The sequence below is a fragment of the Halichondria panicea genome, chromosome 15 (genome assembly GCF_963675165.1).
Source record: "Halichondria panicea chromosome 15, odHalPani1.1, whole genome shotgun sequence".
In the NCBI taxonomy this organism is placed as follows: domain Eukaryota; kingdom Metazoa; phylum Porifera; class Demospongiae; order Suberitida; family Halichondriidae; genus Halichondria; species Halichondria panicea.
The window spans coordinates 93,019-113,516 of NC_087391.1; the positions used below are offsets into that span (position 1 = coordinate 93,019).

At 45.2% G+C, this 20,498-nt stretch overlaps 3 protein-coding genes across 3 annotated transcripts; 1 reads left to right on the forward strand and 2 right to left on the reverse strand.

Moving 5' to 3' along the window:
- Positions 1-42: 42 nt before the first annotated feature.
- Positions 43-3,882, reverse strand: LOC135348457 (uncharacterized). Its single transcript, XM_064546675.1, has 4 exons — positions 3,581-3,882; positions 3,009-3,475; positions 585-1,877; positions 43-263 (listed from the first exon to the last, which is right to left on the reverse strand). The coding sequence occupies exons 1-3, from the start codon at positions 3,774-3,776 to the stop codon at positions 594-596; spliced, it is 1,947 nt and encodes a 648-aa protein (XP_064402745.1). The 5' UTR covers positions 3,777-3,882; the 3' UTR covers positions 43-263; positions 585-593.
- A 47-nt stretch (positions 3,883-3,929) lies between these two features.
- Positions 3,930-4,474, forward strand: LOC135348459 (testis-specific expressed protein 55-like). Its single transcript, XM_064546677.1, has 2 exons — positions 3,930-4,157; positions 4,307-4,474. Exons 1-2 carry the CDS (start codon positions 3,957-3,959, stop codon positions 4,418-4,420), a joined length of 315 nt encoding a protein of 104 aa, XP_064402747.1. The 5' UTR covers positions 3,930-3,956; the 3' UTR covers positions 4,421-4,474.
- A 182-nt stretch (positions 4,475-4,656) lies between these two features.
- On the reverse strand, positions 4,657-20,482 carry LOC135348458 (echinoderm microtubule-associated protein-like 6). The gene is made up of 34 exons (XM_064546676.1): positions 20,362-20,482; positions 19,987-20,188; positions 19,106-19,265; positions 18,828-19,053; positions 18,643-18,770; positions 17,568-17,703; positions 17,152-17,353; positions 16,950-17,087; positions 16,618-16,874; positions 16,133-16,345; positions 15,786-16,056; positions 15,586-15,732; positions 15,257-15,422; positions 14,483-15,007; positions 13,872-14,105; positions 13,483-13,681; positions 13,335-13,427; positions 13,071-13,199; positions 12,733-12,998; positions 12,457-12,685; positions 12,160-12,362; positions 11,813-12,029; positions 10,931-11,113; positions 10,554-10,762; positions 9,663-9,820; positions 9,503-9,605; positions 8,798-8,866; positions 8,075-8,194; positions 7,342-7,514; positions 6,873-7,026; positions 5,948-6,051; positions 5,697-5,853; positions 5,105-5,205; positions 4,657-4,885 (listed from the first exon to the last, which is right to left on the reverse strand). Exons 2-34 carry the CDS (start codon positions 20,184-20,186, stop codon positions 4,852-4,854), a joined length of 5,904 nt encoding a protein of 1,967 aa, XP_064402746.1. The 5' UTR covers positions 20,187-20,188; positions 20,362-20,482; the 3' UTR covers positions 4,657-4,851.
- Positions 20,483-20,498: the final 16 nt, after the last annotated feature.

Below are 20,498 nucleotides of genomic sequence, written 5' to 3' on the forward strand. Positions count from 1 at the left end.
CTGTAGTGCATGCATGCAGTCATGACCATGTTCAATACTGAGTTTACTTTTCAATTCATAATTATGGAGTTCTGGGTACGTGTGATAAAAATAAAAAGCTGAGCATGTTACACACAACACACACAATAAACACAAAATTGACCTGGTGGGAATAATTATAACAAAAAGATGCATAATTATGATATGCTACATGTTTGCAATGTGTCTCTGGCAGCTGCAACAATCCAGCCTTGTGTTGAGTGGGTGGGTGGGTGGGTAGGAGTCTGCATGGGAGTGAAAAACAAACAGTTCTAAATAATTAGGTTGCATTAAACCATAATTCAGCCTCTAATTGTCTAATTCATACAACCAGCTTCCCACACCATCATTCAATGTATAGCCCATAATCATATTACCTTAGACTATCTGCATGGACGGTGAAATGTGGCATTCTGCTAATGGGATTACCAGTGATTGCATTAACATGCCTGAGGGTCTATATCACATGCACCTGGACAAAGCTGTGACAGTCAGTTGACTTAACATTTCTCACCACACACATTATAACATTTCACACATCGACATACAGCACGCTAATGACTCACCAATCAATGTCAACGTCTAATGGGGAAACTCTCAGAGCTGCTTGAAATGTATCCCGACTCTCTCTTATCACTGAACAGATAGGTAGCATTACTGGCCAGCATGGCAGACGGTGTGATGGGGGGACTAGTAATATGGTCGGGAGAGCGGGGGAGGTCACTAGTGATGCTATCAGTAGCAGAGCCATACTTTGAGAACCGTGGCGGCTTCACATCTGTGCTGGTCAGTTCAATAGGGGACGAAGCTCGAGTTGTTGAAGCTGAGGTTTGCACACTACTGTTTCCATGCAGTCTGTTGGGCTTGAACTGGGTGTGCCTCTCTGCAAAGTTAGAAGTGACATGTCGATACGATGAACCTCCCCACTTCCCTCTCCTGTTCCTCATGACTGCAAGCTCAGCTTGTTTGTTCTTTGGTCTAAACGATGAACTGCTAAGCATAGAGTCTGGAGTCATTCTTGACATTTCACTGGCAGTTGTACTGAGAGCGTCATCATCTGAATGTTGTAGATACGATGATTTAGAGATTGTGGAGGGGATCATTGTATCCAGACTATCCCGTGAGCCAGTTCTGTGCAGTGGATAGTCCAACACACTTTCATCAATATCCAAATCGTCCATTGAGCTATCCAGAGTGGCCTGTCGTGTCAGTGTGCTCGGAGGGGAGGGCGTGCTCAGTACAACTTTAGGAGTGCTTTTTAGCGACCTCCTAGTACGAGAGTTTCTTCTATGCAGACGAGAGTCAGGTTGTTTATCTGGTGATCCTGAAGCTTGAAGGTGGTCCAGTAATAGTGAAGCCTCAGGTAGGTCAATCTCTGCATCATAATCAGTGTCTGTTGAAGTGTTAGAATAAGTGTGATAGTGGCTTGGTCGGCTGGATGGATCAGTGGGTCCATGATTCTTGTGATTGTTTTCAGGGGATGCTGGTTTCCTACGCTGTGTTCTCATGCTCCCCCTCGCTGAGGTGTTCCTACTTGTACTCGGCCCTCGACGACTTCTCATACTGTAGCTTCGCAGTTTGCTGCGTTGAAATCCCAACTGAGGTAGTTCAAGATGGCGGTGTCTGTTACAATCTTCATCAGAGGTATTCCGTGGGCTCTCTCCGTCGCTGCCGAGGCCTTGCCTGGACACCACTTGAGATGGGGGGAGGGGCTTCACCGCGTGTTGCTTCCGGCTAGGTCTGAATGATAGCTGCTGCTTGTGTAGTCTGTTGAAGGAGGTGGGAGTAGTGGGGTCAACGTTATCGTAGCTGTAACTGAGTGAGGGCTGGGAGAGGCTGAGAGATGGGTCTCCGTGCACCTGTGTGTGTGTGGGTGTGTGAGTGTGTGTGAAGTGTGTGTGTGGGTGTGAGGAGATCTCATACAAGTGTTTGCAAATTAAAGCAGTTCTATTAAAGTGACCTCACTAAGTCCAGACATTCTAACACATTAATTTTGTAGCTGTTATAGGACAGCAGATGATATTAATGAAATCAGTGACAATTGTGTTGTTTGCAAGTACATGCAACAAAAACCCATAAATGCACGTTATCGGGAAACTTTTACTGATTCTACAAATATCCATTTATTGTCAGAAAGGTTTCTCATAAACGATCATATCGTATTTCTCTAACAAAGCCCTGACAGTGAGCGTAGGAAGCTGGTATTGAATCAGAATAGCACATCTGTTAGTGAAGCATAGTTATGAACACAGTGGTAGAGCACTAAAGTGTGTTTATCAATTCTTGGAATGAAAGCTCTAATGGAGTTGAGGAATAGACAAAACCATCAGTGCTATATTTGATATGCAGATTAGCAAAACCATTCCAGTATGTAATGGTGAAATGTGATAAATTGTTCACAACGGTGAGAACAACGGATGATCTTTCAGGACATCAAACAAAGAAAGACTATCGTAATTAAATGCATGAATGTACAGGAGGCTGGCTAGTGGAGATTTCAAATGGAATGTAATTTGCTTCAAAACAGGCTCTGGTGGCCATAGCAATATCCACTGTGTCCACTTTACACCTGCCTAGACAGTTTTGTGCCACAAACACTATTTGCACAATTAGTTTTCTTACTGGTAATCGACCACCCACCCATTGCACTGCCTGTACTAGCAAACGTTTAACACCCTATAAGCACATAGCTGTGTGAGGGGGCAGTGGAACAATTAGGATCTTCAGGTGAGGCCCGAGCTTAGGACAACATGACTCATTTGGGCAGTCATAATGAGATTCACAGGGCCCAAGAATGAAGAGCATGCACATGAATGCAGTCAGTCACCCGGTGACATCTGCGGTGCCATACAGAGAGCTAGGGCAAGGGGAAGTAGCCATTCATCACTGTCCAAGTGTAAGGAAATGCCTGACATAATTCTCACAAATGTGAGAAACTTACCAGCTAACCTTACACAATTAACAAACATGCACAATGCACTACCACTCACCAAAGTGTTCACTCGATGGTCTCTGTAAGAGAGGTCCTCTTGACTGGATCCTGGCAGCTGTCTCCTTTGCCTGTACTGATCACCCTCCCAATCATTGGGTTGAGAGCTGGATCCGTCCGGAAACATCCCATCATGCATAGAGTGAGCGCTTTGTGGACGGCCAGGCCAACTAGGAGGCACAGAGCAATGACTAGCACGACTGACAGAGCGATCAATGGGGAAATCAAAGCTGTACTGCAATCGTATATCCTGGGGTATGAAGTGATCGTTCACCACCTCCTCTTTAGTAGCATCATCCATGCTGGTCCATTGCACGTGTTCTTGCTTGACTGTCTCCTTCTCCAGTTCTATAGAGCGAGCCATGGAGCCCAAGGACTTGAGGTAGCCTTGCAACACACTGTTGACCTCCTTACGTCTCTGAGCAGGCTGTGCAGGAGTGCGTTTAGGTCTCGGTAGAGAGGCGAATCCTGTAATGTGCAAACATACAATAAGCTCAAACCACATCTAGACACAACATGCACATCTATGCTGCTTGCATGGCTATGTGCTTGCCTACAGTTACAGCTACCTACCATCAGTGACATAGGTCTTTGGAGATGAGACTTGTGGTTGTGAGTTAGCTGCAGAATAGGAGGACTGCTTCACATATGCCAGCCCCATTGATGCTGCTTTGCTGAGTGGGGATCTTGTATTGGAGGAGATTGATCTCTGAGTCTCTGGCTTGCGAGGGTAGCCGCTACGACGACCACCAAATGCGCTGATATCCATAGCTTGCACTGTACAGTAGTAGAAGCAAAGTGCTTGTGTATAGCTCGAGAAACAAGATAGCTAATAATAAAGTCTAGTGGGTAACCGCAAACTCGCAACAATGTGGCTTTTTATAAATGCTGCATCGCCGCGGGAGGGGGAGGGGCTCGTAGCGGTATTACGTGTGTACGTGTAAACACAATGTCTGCAAAGGATAATGAAGGATGTCAGGCCTTTTCTCAAGCTACTGACTCAGTTCCATCACGAGAGCACATAGAGCAAGCGGCGGCCATAGCTGCTAATGTCATTGATGGGCAGAAATCCATTGGACAGAGCATGCAAGATCCGTACACAGCCTCTGTACACTACCTGGAGAAGCATCGGATTGTGGAAATATTTCAGGTAACTATGGAAACCCTATAGCTTGCTTTGAAGTACCCAGAACTTCCTAACAAATTCACAAGTATGCCCTTTTTGAAGGTGTTACAATACTGCTCACACGTTGTATCCTGTATGGTTACAAGATGCTTTGTACACTCCTCCCCTTACAGAACCTAACCTCCCGAATAGCGTATGAGAGACCTGAAGACCCACTGGAGTTCATGCTCACTGAAATAGACAAAGTAAAGAATGGAGAGAAACTACCAGAACTAAAAACAAAATAACATAATTCTTTAATTATAGCGCACGTATGTTTTTATAACATGTCATCCAATACATCCCATGCACTGAATCCACGAGTCAAAATCCAAGAGAATGTGGCTAGAAGCCTGCTATAACAAACCTTGTTTGTACTTGCAATCGTCGAGCAGTTACAGCAATAATACACATGTACACTGGACCATCTACTATACCATCTACCTCGCTTGCTCATGCGTGCCGAGACATAAAAATTGCAAGACAAACTGACAAACAGAATCATGTAAAGGTTTACAGGTCAATTGTTGTAATTCAGCACAAGTATTACAAAGGGAAACAGTAATTAGAGGCAATGTTAAATTATAAACTTCTACGACCAATTTGAATCAAACAAAACTATATCTCTGATTGTCAATAGTTCACTATATCACGTATGTACAGTCATGTGATGTTCATCCTAGGAATCCGAGTGACACTTCCACACAAACACACTGTAGGGATAGATGAGTACAAGTCAACGATGGGTGCAGTGTTCATACCAGTGAGACAACAGCTAGGGGAATGTGTTTGCTGGTTAACCAGGCAGTTAAGCAGTTAATGAAGGACAACTGACCACACACACACACACACACACACTATGCTAGCTACACCCATGGGCACTGAGAGGCGTCCCATGTACTAGCCACACCCCCTTATACATGCCCACTCACCAAGAGTCATCCCCACCAGCTGACAGGAGGTGGCTATCATCATGGAGGAACCTCACCGAGGTCACACGATCAGAGTGGCCATAGAACTTCTTGCAAGGAGCCTGCAGAAACAGAACATTAAGTACACACATTCTGAGTAGACCATAGAGTACGTGAAAATAGTAATTGTAATTTGCCATTCATGTACATTGTATATTAAACTTCAGACAGAGGTCCTTGACTACGGAGGTAAAGAGAAGCCATGTCAGTCAATGCAGAATGGTGCAGACATCACTCTGACTGATAATTAAAGCTGCTATCAAAACATCAGTGATTTGAAAGTAGACTTTATAAAAGCAATCTCTCAGAGGGTGAAAAACGCAAAACACACATAGCAAACCAAAATTTAATATGCAATTACAATAATTACGCCCTCAGGAAAAAATAACATTCTTCTCAACAGTTTTCAATAGGCAAACAACTTCCTTCTCAGTATCCACACTTGTTGATACTACGCATCAGTATGGAAGTGTCTCCCAACCCTCCACACACAGGTATGCTAACCTCAACCTGACTACGCAGAGCGGTATGCTTGTTACATTACTGAACTTACAAACTTCTCAGAAAGTGGAAATCCATCAAATAATTTGACACAGCCGAAATCGTCGCCAGTGGCAACAGCATTGCCTGAGGAGCTGAGATGGGCAGTGTTGACGTCACCTTTGTCAGCATTCTTGGGCCAGATCCCCACCACCTCCTCACCCAGCACACTAGGGGGGGGGTAAGGACACTGTATATGCAGGATAGTATATCCCCGATGACCCAGACCCCCACCTCTACCCCCTGATGACTCGGACCCCCCACCTTGTCCAGGAGCTCCACACGATCTTGTCCAGAGCCGAGGGGTCAGTGATGCTCTTACCGTTGGACACTTGGAACACTAGCTTTTCATACGACTCCGTGCTCACCTGGAGGCAACAAAGAGAAACACAAACAATCAGCACACGATACAGGTGTAGGCTTTGAAAGTACGAGTTGGCTCTACATCATTTGAATGGCCTCTCTCTAAGCTTTCAGAAAATCATAAAATCAACGTTATTGGACCAACGGAACTAAAGTTATGGCCGTTCAAGAGGCTCTATAACATCCTTAAGCTAATTCCTGTACCTTGAGTCATCTGGTGACGGCTGTTATTAACATGTTGTGTGGGTTCAAGGTTCACCAGCTAGCTGACATACACAACATTCAGGAAATGACTGACTACATGTGTTACCAGTGTACACAGGGATCTTTCACTAATACCAGTGTACACAGGGATCTTTCACTAATACCAGTGTACACAGGGATCTTTCACTAATACCAGTGTACACAGGGATCTTTCACTAATACTAGTGTACACAGTTAAGGGGCTAACAATGATCTTACGGTACATACCTACTGCACATGAATGAACACATAGTTTGGTCTCCGTGGTGAGTAATGGAATATTCAACAGAAACCAGTGTTCTGCTATAATCAGGTACATTGTCCGACAATTGAAACTGTAGCTATTGTCATTCCTTGCAATGGAATTAACAACATACCGTATAGCGGGTAATTTCGTTGGTTCTAATTTTCCTCTACGTATTTTTAATATTTGTACAGCTCAGCTAGGATATAGATATAGTGACGTTGAACCTATTGTGCCAGAAAAAGTTCGTAGCTTTATTTTCGGTTGAAAAATACAAAAATAAACACCAAATATAACCCGCTATACAGTACATGTGGTATGACATCATGATGAGATCACCTGAAGGTACTTGCTGTCATGTGACCAGTCAATGTGTGTGACAGAGGAGGGGATTCCCCTGCAGTAGCCCACCCTCTCCAATCGTTCACTAGAGTACACGTCCACACAAGCATCATCAGAACCCACCGCTATACAGGTCCCGTCCGGAGAGTACCTGCGTGGGCATGTGTGAAGAGTGTGAGAGGTGTGTGTGTGGGAGTTGGAATGATGATATTGTTTATGCAAGTCAGCAAGCTCCGACATCACTTAGCAACAATACAGCAGTTGATAATGAAATCAGTTCAGACTAGACAGTGTAAGTGAACACTAACCAATCCATTCATTGTAGTACTTCTTCATGTGCGTACTTCATGTGCGCTGACTACACTTAGAATGGAAGTGAAATACTGTAGAATGGATAGATAGCCACACACACACACACACACACACCTGACCGCCCACACACACACACACACACCCGCCCACTCACCTGACGACCTGAATGACGCCCTTGCGGTCCCTCTTCTTTCCCAGAGTACACAGATCCCCTGCTAGCAGTACAGCAAACTCTCCATTGGTCTGTCCTATCACCACTCTCTCCCCATCAGGAGAGTAATCAGCCGAGCGGACAGCCACGCCCATATCCACACACGCTAGCTGAGCCTAGGACAGAGCAATCACAGTCAGTCAACAAAAATATTTTTATGATGTAATTGAGAGCACAGAAATATTACAAAACTTGCTTGTAGACGCATAATAATTATAACAATTATGTATAAACATGTTTGATTACGTTGTTAAGGAAATAGCAAGTGTAACAGGATCACTCGAGCTGGCAGACCATATATGGGCACATAGTATGTTACTATAGCGATGGTAATAAACACAACTGAGAGAGATTTGTAACTACCACATTCCGGACAGACAACAGTGAAGTACAGAGTGTGTGTGTGAGGATGTTATTGATCAGCTGGTATTGCTAACAACATGAGGGAGATAGCTACATGTAACACACTCATGTAGAGAATGCACTGACTACGTGTGCTAGCGGTGACTTGAGAATAGAAAATGGAATTTATGATCACTTTGTATATAATTAATGCGCAAGTATGTGAATGGTAGAGTATCAGAGTAAGAGACTAGAGTGTAGTGTGTGTGTGTGGGGGCGGGTGTGTGTGTGTGTGTGTGTGGGTGGGTGTGTGTGTGGGTGTGTGTGTGTGTACCTTTGTGTTGAGGTCCCATGTACGCACAGTCTTGTCGTTAGAGGCTGTCACAAACGAGTGGGTGGAGGGATGCACGTCCAACCCCCACAACTCCCCCTCAGCGTGACCCTCGGTCAGAACCTGTGTGGACGGAGGGGTCAGAGGTCATTGTGTACAGTAGCACTATTCTGCACACTTTACAGGAGACATTATAAATGATATTAAGGCAGCCACATTCAAGAACAGAACATGTGGTATTCGTACAAGGAAGGGGAATTGCTGAAGGCTATATAGATGCATTCTTCTCGGAAATGTGAATAGAGGAAATTTGTTTAAAGTACCCCCCCCCCACATAGCATGAAGCAGTAAGTGCTGCCCCAGCAGCTGCGTCCCTTGCTACAATGCTCCCTTGCTACAATGCTAGCTATCTCATGCTGTCACATCTCCAGCAGCTGTGTCCCTTGCTACAATGCTGCAGGCTATCTCATGCTGTCACATCTCCAGCAGCTGTGTCCCTTGCTACAATGCTCCCTTGCTACAATGCTGCAGGCTATCTCATGCTGTCACATCCCAAGTGTATGCAACCACCACACCACACCAGAGGAGGTACCACACAAGTACCTCCTTAGGCTTGGTCACGTGCATTCAACGTAAAAGTCATTGTTGCATAAGGTACTGTGTGGACCTCCTCTGACACCCACACCACCCCACACTCTAACCTGCACACCACCCCCACACTCATACCTGCACAGCTCCACTCTTCTCCTCAACCTCCAGCAGCCTACCACACTGGGTACCCACGATCATCTTGCCCTGAAGATCAAGAAGGAGGTTACACATTACCAATTTCCAAACTTCAAGTGTGTTTGTTCTTATTTCCCCATAACTTTGGTGCATGAGTTTGGTGTTGTGTTCAGTGTATTTGGACTTCCCGAGGTTGTCCATTCAAGATAGTAGATTGTATAATGTCAATGCCAAGCAGGGCCTTTTATACAGAACAACAACTGAACCTCTTATTAATTATTTTGTGGTTTGCAAATTAATGATATTCATTGCATACCTTTAGCTATTTCAGAATAGAGAGCTTCAGAACAGCATGTCTACAACTAGAACACAGCACGAGGTATTTTGCTGAAAAGAGGGTAATTTTTGTGGGGAAAAATATTCGTGGTTTTCGTAGTTGAAGGTCTGACCACGACTATTTTACCCACGAATGAAGCGACCTTGCCTACCTTTACCTACAGTGCAGGCAGCTACCACAAAAATATACCCACAAAATGTCTTAATATTGCTGAACCACAAATATTTTGAAAAGGAGAAATTACCCGCTATAGGTATATGAAAATGAAGTATTTAGCAGACTCATTGATTATAATTATGTTGAAGTAGCTATTGAGTATACTGTAAGTAGCATCGTAAGGGACATGGCTATAGGGTTAAACCACTGACCTTTGACCTGAATACAGCCCTGACCACGCCCCCTTTAGACCCGAGGGGGAAGGTTCGCGATCGGTTCATATCCACGTCCCACAACTTGACACCACCCTCATCACTGGACACAAGTAACAATAAGTCAAAATTCATTATAATTATATCACAGTAACTATACCTTCTCTCTTTGCCGGCTGAGACGACCAGCCCGTCCTCTAGTGTAGTGAACATGGCGAACACAGGGCCAGTGTGAGCACCTGACACCACTCGAGATAGCCCCACCCCCTGCCACACCCACACATCACCATTCACAGCCCCAGTGAACGTCACGTCATCCTGTGTGTGTGTGTGTGGTGTGTGTGTGTGTGTGTGTGTGGTGTGTGTGTGTGTGTGTGTGTGTGTGTGTGTGTGTGGGTAGTGTGGTGTGTGTGTGTGTGTGTGTGTGTGTGTGTGTGTGTGTGTGTGTGTGTGTGTGTGTGTGTGTGTGTGGTGTGTGTGGGTGGTGTGGTGTGTGTGTGTGGGGGGTTAGCGGTAATGACATAACAGTATCACTGCTCTAATGCAATAACCATGTGCAGGGGATAATTTTGTTGTCAGTAACCAGGACGAGAATAATTGAATAAGGAAGACAATAATTACAAGCCATTCATAAATAATAACTGTTTTCACAGCGTAAACAAGAGGCTGTTTCCCACGGTAACAGCGCTAACTTAATCCACACACTGCACACTTGTATGACCAGTCATGCGCAACATATTAGGAGACACTAATCGAGTGTTATCCAATAAAGTACTGTCAGTGATGAGAGCAGCTGTATAAAGTACTGTCAGTGATGAGAGCAGCTGTATAAAGTACTGTCAGTGATGAGAGCAGCTGTATACACAAACATGCTCAAATACAGCAACCAGGTATTCGGAAAAAGGCAAGAGATTTAATCAAGCATGGAGAGCACTCCCAAGGGACCCAGGCCACACACACACACACTGTCAATACCGGAGCAGCTCTTGCACACACACTGCACTGACGTGTATATACAATATCTGGAGACTATACTTATACACTAGCTCACTGGTCCGAAGGCTATGGAGAGCATGGTCTTGATGGTGGCCACATCCATTGATTTAGGGATACTCCCTTTCTTGCCGATCAACTGAGTTCCAGCTAGTGTCCAGAACTTGACATGCTTGACTCCACAACTGACAAACTTGGTATTAGAGTCAGGACGGAACCTCGCCCACACGCGGTGATGGTGACCCGCTACCTGTGCCACCTTCGTACCTGTGTGTGTGTGTGTGTGTGTGTGTGTGTGTGTGTGTGTGTGTGTGTGTGTGTGTGTGTGTGGGGTGGGAGGGAGGTACTTAACTAGCAAAATATATTTGTAGAAATGACCAAATCCTAGCAGCAATGAACCAATGGGCATAGTGTTATTAGTGTGTGGGGGCGTACCCTCGCTCCACCTCCACACAGTGAGGGTGTGGTCAGGATCAAGACCAACAGTCAACAAGAGCTTCCCATTGGAGCTGAAGTCCACTCCAGCCACGCCCACTCCATGTGCCCCCTGGAGTACTGATAGGGTCTGCTTGGAGTGTGAGTCCCACACGTGCACTGGAGCAGAGCGACCTATCTGACCTGCATGGAGAGTATGAAGGCAGTATAAACTAATTTTCACAGGACTTTGGCCTACATGTAGTTTACTACATAAAAGAGGAAAATCTGTGTGTGTGCTGAATTGAGACAATGCATGACCTTGTATATGTATGGACCACTTGAGGCCCAGCAATGTGGTGGTACATGTAGTTTAGGTCCCAGTAAAGCCACTGTGTGTGGTGTGTGGTAGTTTAGGTCCCAGTAAAACCACTGTGTGTGGTGGGTGGTAGTTTAGGTCCCAGCAAAGCCACTGTGTGTGGTGGGTGGTAGTTTAGGTCCCAGCAAAGCCACTGTGTGTGGTGGGTGGTAGTTTAGGCCCCAGCAAAGCCACTGTGTGTGGTGGGTGGTAGTTTAGGTCCCAGCAAAGCCACTGTGTGTGGTGGGTGGTAGTTTAGGCCCCAGCAAAGCCACTGTGTGTGGTGGGTGGTAGTTTAGGCCCCAGCAATGTGGTGGTACATGTAGTTTAGGTCCCAGTAAAGCCACTGTGTGTGGTGGGTGGTAGTTTAGGCCCCAGCAATGTGGTGGGTGGTAGTTTAGGCCCAGCAATGTGGTGGTAGTTTAGGCAGCATTGTTTCACACAGGTGCCACTTCATTATGATAATGGCCAGTAGTTATTGGCAACATTCTAACACCATATTCCCACTATAGGACATGTACGTACGTATAGATGCAATGTCCGACCTGTTGCCACGATGTGCGCCATCTTGTTGTTTCTGCACATGCTCAGACAAAGGATGTCATCAGTGTGCTCCAAATAGAATGACTGCGCTCGTGTGAGAGTGTTGTAGACCACACCCACCCCGGCAGCATGAAACACCACGCCTCCATCCGGACCCACGCACACGTTCTGACGAGTGTCAAATCCACGATACCCAAACACATAGTCCAGGGAAAGGTTCTGTGAGGGGGGGAGGAGTACATGCGTATAATTATGTCTAAGCAGAAAATCAATCACTAGAACAAAAGAGGTCTGGAGAATCCACTGTTTTACGCATGTACTTAACTTATGATGAACTGTAGGTACTCACAGTGACTTTAGGAGCCTTGTCTTGTGTGACCACCCTCGGAGTAGCAGTCACAGAGCGACTGACCACGCCTCTCTTCTTAGCCACACCTCCCTCCGCTACACTCTGATGAGGCTTGATCAGTGTAGGATCACGTGTTGACTGTGCATATGTCTTAGAGCTGTAGTCAATATTTCTCTCTCTCTCCAGGTCACTGTCGTAACCTCCTGGAGGGTGGGTGGGGCCAGTTACCATAGCAACATCATATAATTATTTGAATGCAAAAAATAATTTCAAAAAAATTATTATTTTCGTTTTTACCTTCCTCCTCAGAATCAGTATCCGAGTCTTCGCTGAGATACATGGATGTTGGCAGCGAGCCTTGTGATTGGTCGGATGCTTGGTCATGTGATCCTCCGCTATACTTCCACACCATGAGACTTGTATCAGCTCCGCCCAATGAGATGAGAGAGCAATCGTCATGTGACCATCGTACATTTGTCACATGAGCAGAATGCCCAACATACTGTCTGCACTTAGCATGCTTCTCCTAATTAAAAATTCATAAAAATAAGCAAAAAAATAAGCATTACTTACAATTGATGGGTACTTGTACAACTTCACATAGCCAAAGTCGTCTCCCGTGGCAACCACTTGAGTGTCATGTGACACACATGCAGCATTGACGTCAGTGATGTCCGTATACGCAGGCCACACCCCTTTACATGAGGGTCCAAGGACACAGGTCCATGAAGACCACTCCAACTCCTCAGCATCATCGTGAGATATGAACTGTTGTTTCCCGCGAGGAGCCTCATAATAGAGGACCTCCCCGTCCCCTGTGTTCACCTGGAGTAACTTGCCTGTGTGTGTGGTGTGGGTGGTGTGTGTGTGTGGTGTGTGGGCAGTGTGTGTGGGTGTGTACGACCTCTCACCTCGTGTGTCCCAGTCAATGTGTGTGATGTACGATGATGCTCCCTTGCATATACCGACCCTCTTCTTGCCAGTGGTGCTGTAGATGTCCACAAAGTTATCATGTGAGGCCACAGCCAGGAACTTGCCATCTGACGTGCACAAGAACAGTCATTCACTTATTGAAACAAATTTGTATATTTCTGGTACTGCTATGGGATTATTTAAAACCATTTCCAGTTTTAAGTTGCTATAGAAGAATCAAATCATACGCAATCATTGCTTACTAGGAGAGAACTTGACATCAGAGATCTCTTCCTTGCGATGATGGAAGGACACGATGGTCTCCATATTATCAGCACTCAACACCACACAGCCGCCTGGAGGGGGTGGTTACTATAGCAACATAATAATCAACGCAGGAGACTCCCTCACCGTCCTTCATACCCACTGCCAATGAGGTGCCATCGTACGAATAGCCTACGGAGCGAGCTGGTCTCTCAAGATCTCTAATGGCTGTCATCTTGTTGTCTGATAATTGCCACACACGCACAGTTCCATCATCACTCACACTTGCACACGTGTCCTCACGAGGGTGGGCGGCCAGTCCCCATGCCTCACCCTCCATATGACCCTGTATACAGTCATGGCATTAGAGCATCAATACTGTAATAACTAGAAGCGTATAGAAGCTGTTAGTTTTCGTCATATTGCAACCGTTGAGTCAGCCATGCATTTCTCATGTGGCTACGCCTCGAGGCATATCATAATTATTAAAAATTATTTCCAATAAATATTAATTAATAGTCACATGACCTGCGTACCTGTACCAGGAGATGTATTGGACCACTGCGGTCAATCTCCAACACCTCACTGTTCTTAGTGCCCACGAGTATCTTGCCATGTCCGAGTGAGAGTGCTCTTATAGGAGGTAGGTCCTTGTACAGTTGTCCCTCCCCGCTCAGAGAGGAGGAGTGGAGAGAGTAGGTCTTGAGGATATGAGTGAATGCCTCGTCCCACAGCGCCACCACACCGTCCTTACCCCCGGAGATAAAACCCTGAGGGGAGGAATGCTCAACATCAAAGCTGCTCTATTTAACGCATTCCGTTCGGTTTGTAGTTGGCTCTGTAACTAGAGTTCTGATAGTCCATATTCAATGATTTTATGTTTTCCTGAAAGCTTAGAAGGAGGTCATTCAGATGGTATGCTCAAATCTTAAAATTTGGAACAGGCCAAAATTTCTCATTTTCCGAAAAAGACCATGGTATTATTTTGTAAAAAACAGGCCCAAAAATAGACTTTTTATTTTAACACTCATCTGAATGGTCTCTCTCTAAGCTTCCAAAAAATTATAAATTTAGACCAACGGAACTAAAGTTATGGCCGTTCAAAGATGCTCTATTTAACGCTACAGGGGATTATGCACCCACTCACCTTCTCCACTCTCTGCAATGCAAACACAGGTCCCTTGTGTCCCTCCACGCTCCTACTGAGACCACTCCCCTCCCAATGGTACACGCGTCCATCAGCACCACCAGTGAAGGTCTGACCACTCACCGTACCAAAGTCGACACACAGCATCGTCGTTTGGGTACCTTTCTTGCCAAAAACGCCACGTTTGGACGTGAAGCCGCCTCCAACCATACACCAAAACTTCAAGTGTTTAACCCCTACAGTTACCAATTTATCGGCCGAGAAAGGGTCCCAGGAAATCATAAAAATCTTATCTTTATGTCCCCTTGTTGTCGCTAGTTTCTCTCCTTTCTTCCAATTCCACACTACGATAGAATGGTCGTTGTCAAGGCCGACGGTTGCCAAGCGTTTCCCGTCCGTTGAGAAAGCCACGCAAGTCACGCCCCTTTCGTGGGCGCCCTGGAGGATCGAGAGTGTTTCCATGGAGACAGGATCCCACACGTGGATGGTGGGGTCACGTCCAACCTGTCCTGTGGCTATCAAGTCCTGTAAAGGGGAGTACAATATTACAATAGCGAAACATTATTGTCGGTGTAATACCTACTTCAATATTACGTATTCTAAATTCTAAATGTTCATACAGGTCAGAGTTCATACAGATCAGAATAGTGATGTCATTTTTAATGCTCTAAACATGAAAATTGTCAGCATAGAAAAACAGGAGCCTAACGAAAATAACCCACTATATACGATACATGTATATATGAACTAGAGTGGAGGAGATGACCTTTGTACCTGGGAGGGGTGGAGTGCGAGACAGAGGATATCGTCAGTGTGTCCAGTGTAGAATCGTTGTGAGTGGGCGGTACGATTGTAGACCACACCCACTGCCGCTACGTGATAGACCACCTCCCCTGAGCTTGTGTAGAAGAGGTTGTTACGACAGTCATAACCACGATAGCTGCAGAGAAGAGACAACACACATGTAAGAACACCATTGGACACACAAGTAAGCACACCATTGGAGAGGAGGTGATTCTGAGAGCTATCAATTAGCTTCCAATCTGAACACAAATTACAGGCTCTGAAAGATACCCACGCCTGCATTAATGTGTACAACATACCCATGCACGAATGAGAGGGAGAGGCTGTTCTCTGGGGGACCACTCTTACGTCCCTCCGCTCCCGCCTTGATGCCACGCCCCTTTGCGGCAATCGTCTCCTTCTTTGCTGCCTTCTTTATCAGTTGAATATCCTCCTTGTGTACAGCTCTGCAAAAATGGGTATATCACATGACCACACGGCAATGTCACATGACACCTACCTCTCATACGTCTGCTCCCCTTCTCTCTCTAGATCACTATCCAGAGATGCAACATCAGATAGCTCCGAGTCACTCCCCTCATCGACCTCTGACCCTTGGGCTGCTAGACTATCGTCCTCGTCATTGACCACACCCCCTCCAGGAAGAATGAGCTGCCACAGGAATATGGCATGATCTGCCCCGCCTACTGATATCACATGACTTGTGTTGTGAGTGAATCGGACATTGGTCACATGAGCAGAATGGCCAATATATTTCTTGAACTTTGCACCTACAGTATAGGAAGTACATGCATATTAAAAACTAGAGCATTAAAAATATATTAATATTGCAATTTCTCCACATACCTTTCTTGATGCACGGGAATCTGAACAGTTTCACGAGACCAAAATCATCGCCCGTGACGATGGCTTGGTACTCAAATGATGCGTGGGTGGCATTGATGTCGTTAACTTGAGTGTATTTAGGCCACACCCCATTGACCTCTGTACCCAGCACCCCCGTCCATGATGACCAGTGGATACCAAGAATCTCCTCTTTAGAAGTCACACGTTTACCACCTGACAATAGACAATCTCATAATAAAACATTAAGATCTAATACACGTACGATATAAATTATACAGATATTGCACATTTCAGTGGATTTTCAAAAAGTGGTGGCAATCCTCAATCCTTAATTCAACACAGACATTTTATAGTGCCTAAATCGAGCTTACTAATGTCTAGAGGTCTGTATATTGCATATGTAGCTAGTGACAGTACCAGCACACTTCTAGGATGCCAACCAACCACCAGCACACTTCTAGGATGCCAACCACATACACACTCACTGGGTATTTGGTAATAGAGTTTCTCTGAAGCTCCAGAGTTGGTGAGGAGGTGTTTCGAGTCCACTGCCCAGTCAAGATGAGTGATGAAGCTAGAGCTCCCTGAGCACACACCAACGTGCTTATAGCCTGAGGCCACTGCATACACATCAACAAAGTTGTCATTGGAGCCCACAGCCAGGTATTGACCATCTGGGGAATACTTCATCTCATGAAGCACCTCTTTACGTCGCTTGATGTGCGTTAGCTGGGAGAGGTCACTGTGTGTGTGTGTGTGTGTACGTAGTGTATGTGGGCGTGGGTGTGTGTGTGTGTGTGGGAATTCCTTGAATTACCTTGCATTAAATACAGAGAATCCCCCATCTTGCATGCCAGCTGCCAGGTGACCTCCATCAGGAGAGTAGGCCAGCGAGCGGACTGGGTGGGGGGCGTGGCACTGGGACAGGAGGGCGTGGTCAGACACTCGCCATACTCTATAAGAAGACAATAGTGTCAAAACTTCCTTGAGAACTATCAATAATTATGAGCAAGACGTACCTGATTGTCTTGTCGTCACTACCAGTAGCGAACAGGTCTTGTGATGGATGACTGGCGAGTGCCCACAGCTCCCCCTCCGAGTGACCCCCTGTGATGAGGCGTGGTTTGGAGCGGTCTCCCACAGTCACCTCGTACACCTCACTGTCTCTAGTGCCAGCCAGCACACGCTCCCCTCCCCAACACACACTGCGGACCACCAGACCTACAAGTCATGTGATCAATCAAGTAGTGCGTGCAGCCATAGACAATAAGTCAAATATCATTTTTGCCCTAATTTCAGCTAAATCAATACCATAGGGCTGATCATGTAATTTTATAGAGCTCCTTCTAAGATTTCAGAAAATCAATCGCTATAATTGGACCATCAGAACTCTATTTAAAGAGCCACTAAGTACTGTGATGTATACACCACTCACCCTTGTATCCAGGTGGGCTCCCGGTAAGATCTAATTGAGTGATTATCTTGAATTCTTTATCCCACAGTTTCACAGTCCCGTCCTTTGACCCCGAGGCAAAGCCGTCCTCACTTGAGTGCAGCGAGTAGATTGACCCCTAGTGTGTGTGTGTGGGGGGTGTGTGGGGGGGAGCATAAGAGATATTAGTCAATGAGCATAAGAGATATTAGTCAATGAGCATAAGAGATATTAGTCAATGAGCATAAGAGATATTAGCCAATGAGCATAAGAGATATTAGTCAATGAGCATAAGAGATATTAGTCAATGAGCATAAGAGATATTAGTCAATGAGCATAAGAGATATTAGTCAATGAGCATAAGAGATATTAGTCAATGAGCATAAGAGATATTAGTCAATGAGCATACATGTAAGAGATATTAGCCAATGAGCAGAAGAGATATTAGTCAATGAGCATAAGAGATATTAGTCAATGAGCATAAGAGATATTAGTCAATGAGCATAAGAGATATTAGTCAATGAGCATAAGAGATATTAGTCAATGAGCATAAGAGATATTAGTCAATGAGCATAAGAGATATTAGTCAATGAGCATACATGTAAGAGATATTAGCCAATGAGCAGAAGAGATATTAGTCAATGAGCATAAGAGATATTAGTCAATGAGCATAAGAGATATTAGTCAATGAGCATAAGAGATATTAGTCAATGAGCATAAGAGATATTAGTCAATGAGCATAAGAGATATTAGTCAATGAGCATACATGTAAGAGATATTAGCCAATGAGCATAAGAGATATTAGTCAATGAGCATAAGAGATATTAGTCAATGAGCATAATTATAAACAGGTAAACTGGCAATGGCAATGACTTCACTGTATCAACAGCAATGTACAACCGTTCATTAAAATAAAAACCTGAGAAACCACCAAAAGTCAATCAACAGTCCACACTGCAGTTTACACAGCATCAATGGGCTATGTACATGCACACTGTGTGAAGCGTTTCAGATTTTAAAGTAAAGTGAAAAGGGTCGTAAGATTCAACTAACATCACACGCACACACACACTCTCACCAGATGTGCCCTCTTGATAACGGACTGGAGGATGTGGCCTTTCCACTTGTACACGTCACCACTGAGTGTTCCACTGAAGCAACACTCCTCCGAGGCAAACACAGCACACAGCTGGGACTGTAGCTCTCCTGTGGGTATAGGGGACTGGGTCAATGCTACAGCTCATACATGCAAGTCCAATTTACCTATTTTCCCGAAAATTCCTTTCTTTCCAGACAAAGAGTTGCCACACAGAGACCAGAACTTTATGTGTTTAACCCCACAGGTCACCAGAGCGTTGGGAACGTAGGGGTTAAACTGGACATCAAAGATCCTGTCAGAGTGGCCCCGCGTTGATGAGAGGGGCTTCCCCTTACGCCAGTCCCACACAACCAGAGTATGGTAGTTGTCAAGGCCAATCGAAGCCAGTAGCTGCGATATTAGTTTCGTTATGAATGTTAATTTTGAGCATTATTTAGGGTACCTTTCCGTCTGCACTGAACCCTAGAGCTGCCACGCCCCTTTCATGACCTCCCTGGAGGATCGAGACCGTCTCCAAGGTAACTGGGTCCCAAACGCAGATAAAAGGTTCCTTGCCAATCTGCCCAGTGGCCACCAGCGACTTGTCCGGGTGGAGCGCTAGACTGAAGGAATTAGCAAAGAAAATACCAAAATTAAGAATTATGCATTAAGTTTATGCAGCGTAATTAACCAGTGGGTAGCTTTTAATGATACCTATATTATTATAGCACATGGTTTAAGCTCCCGCGAGTGGGCTGAATGCGCCAGCGAAAGTCTTAGGCTCCCGCAAGTGGGCTGAACGCGCCAGCGATAGTCTTAGGCTCCCGCGAGTGGGCTGAATGCGCCAGCGAAAGTTTTAGGCTCCCGCGAGTGGGATGAATGCGCCAGCGAAAGTTTTAATCAATGATTTTGGGAATCTTTCAGCTGCCATAACTTGAATTCTGTGGATCTAAAGTCAACATTTTTATGGTTTTCTGAAAGCTTAGAAAGATACCTTTCAAATGGTACCATCAAAGTTGATATTTGAGAGTATTTTCTAATTTAGCCACACCATGGATTATAGCCCATGGTCCAAGGCCGAAAAATGACAAATTAGGGCTGTGACGAAATTTTGGATTGAAACACATCATTTGAAAGGAATTTTTCTAAGCTTTCAGAAAATCCTAAAATGTTTGACATTGGGTCAATGATACTCAAGTTATGGCTGTTGAAAGACCCCCCCCCCCCCCCCCCACTCCGTTTAATAATAATAATAATAATAATTATGCTCAACTCAACTTCTTGAATCGCAAATGAACAATAATTTAGTAGCTTTCAGGAGACGTTAAATAATTCATTTCTCACCTGATGATGTCATCAGAATGTCCAAGGAAAAATCGTTGCCGTTTCTCCTCGCCATGGCAACACACAACACCAACTCCAGCTACAAAATACACAATGTCACCAGTTGCAGTATAGTAGAGGTTGTTACGACACTGGTGTCCACGGTAACCATACACCCACTCCAACTGTAGACTACACTCAGGAGCACTTCGGTCCGTCATTCCTGAGCATGAGGGGAAACACGATATCCCCTTATGGTTGTGTATGTAGGGGGAAACATACGTACAGTTTGTCTCTACATGTGTAGACTATGTCACACCTCCTGTTATCTTACATGCTCAAAACACACACCAAAGTTTTGGCATTATGTGGACATGACATAGTGATCTAGCTCACCTACTACTGATGTCAGAAGTATAGAGAGCGCATATGATGTGCTCTGGGCTAGCTCTTGCTGCTTGATAAACAGTGAGAAAATCAGCAAGCCATGTGGCGAGGGGGGAGGGGCTTGTAGTTTGTGTATGGTGGGCGTG

Bases quoted from the DNA above. Each gene is read 5' to 3' on its own strand.
- LOC135348457 (XM_064546675.1), bottom strand. From the start codon at position 3,776: ATGGATATCAGCGCATTTGGTGGTCGTCGTAGCGGCTACCCTCGCAAG. The intron at 3,476-3,580 runs GTAGGTAGCTGT...TGCACATTACAG, and splicing joins AAAGACCTATGTCACTGATG to GATTCGCCTCTCTACCGAGA. The intron at 1,878-3,008 runs GTGAGTGGTAGT...ACACACACACAG, and splicing joins ACCATCGAGTGAACACTTTG to GTGCACGGAGACCCATCTCT.
- LOC135348459 (XM_064546677.1), top strand. From the start codon at position 3,957: ATGTCTGCAAAGGATAATGAAGGATGTCAGGCCTTTTCTCAAGCTACT. The intron at 4,158-4,306 runs GTAACTATGGAA...CTCCCCTTACAG, and splicing joins GGATTGTGGAAATATTTCAG to AACCTAACCTCCCGAATAGC.
- LOC135348458 (XM_064546676.1), bottom strand. From the start codon at position 20,186: ATGACGGACCGAAGTGCTCCTGAGTGTAGTCTACAGTTGGAGTGGGTG. The intron at 15,733-15,785 runs GTAGGTGTCATG...CCATTTTTGCAG, and splicing joins GGGGAGCAGACGTATGAGAG to AGCTGTACACAAGGAGGATA. The intron at 12,363-12,456 runs GTAAAAACGAAA...CCCACCCTCCAG, and splicing joins TACTGATTCTGAGGAGGAAG to GAGGTTACGACAGTGACCTG.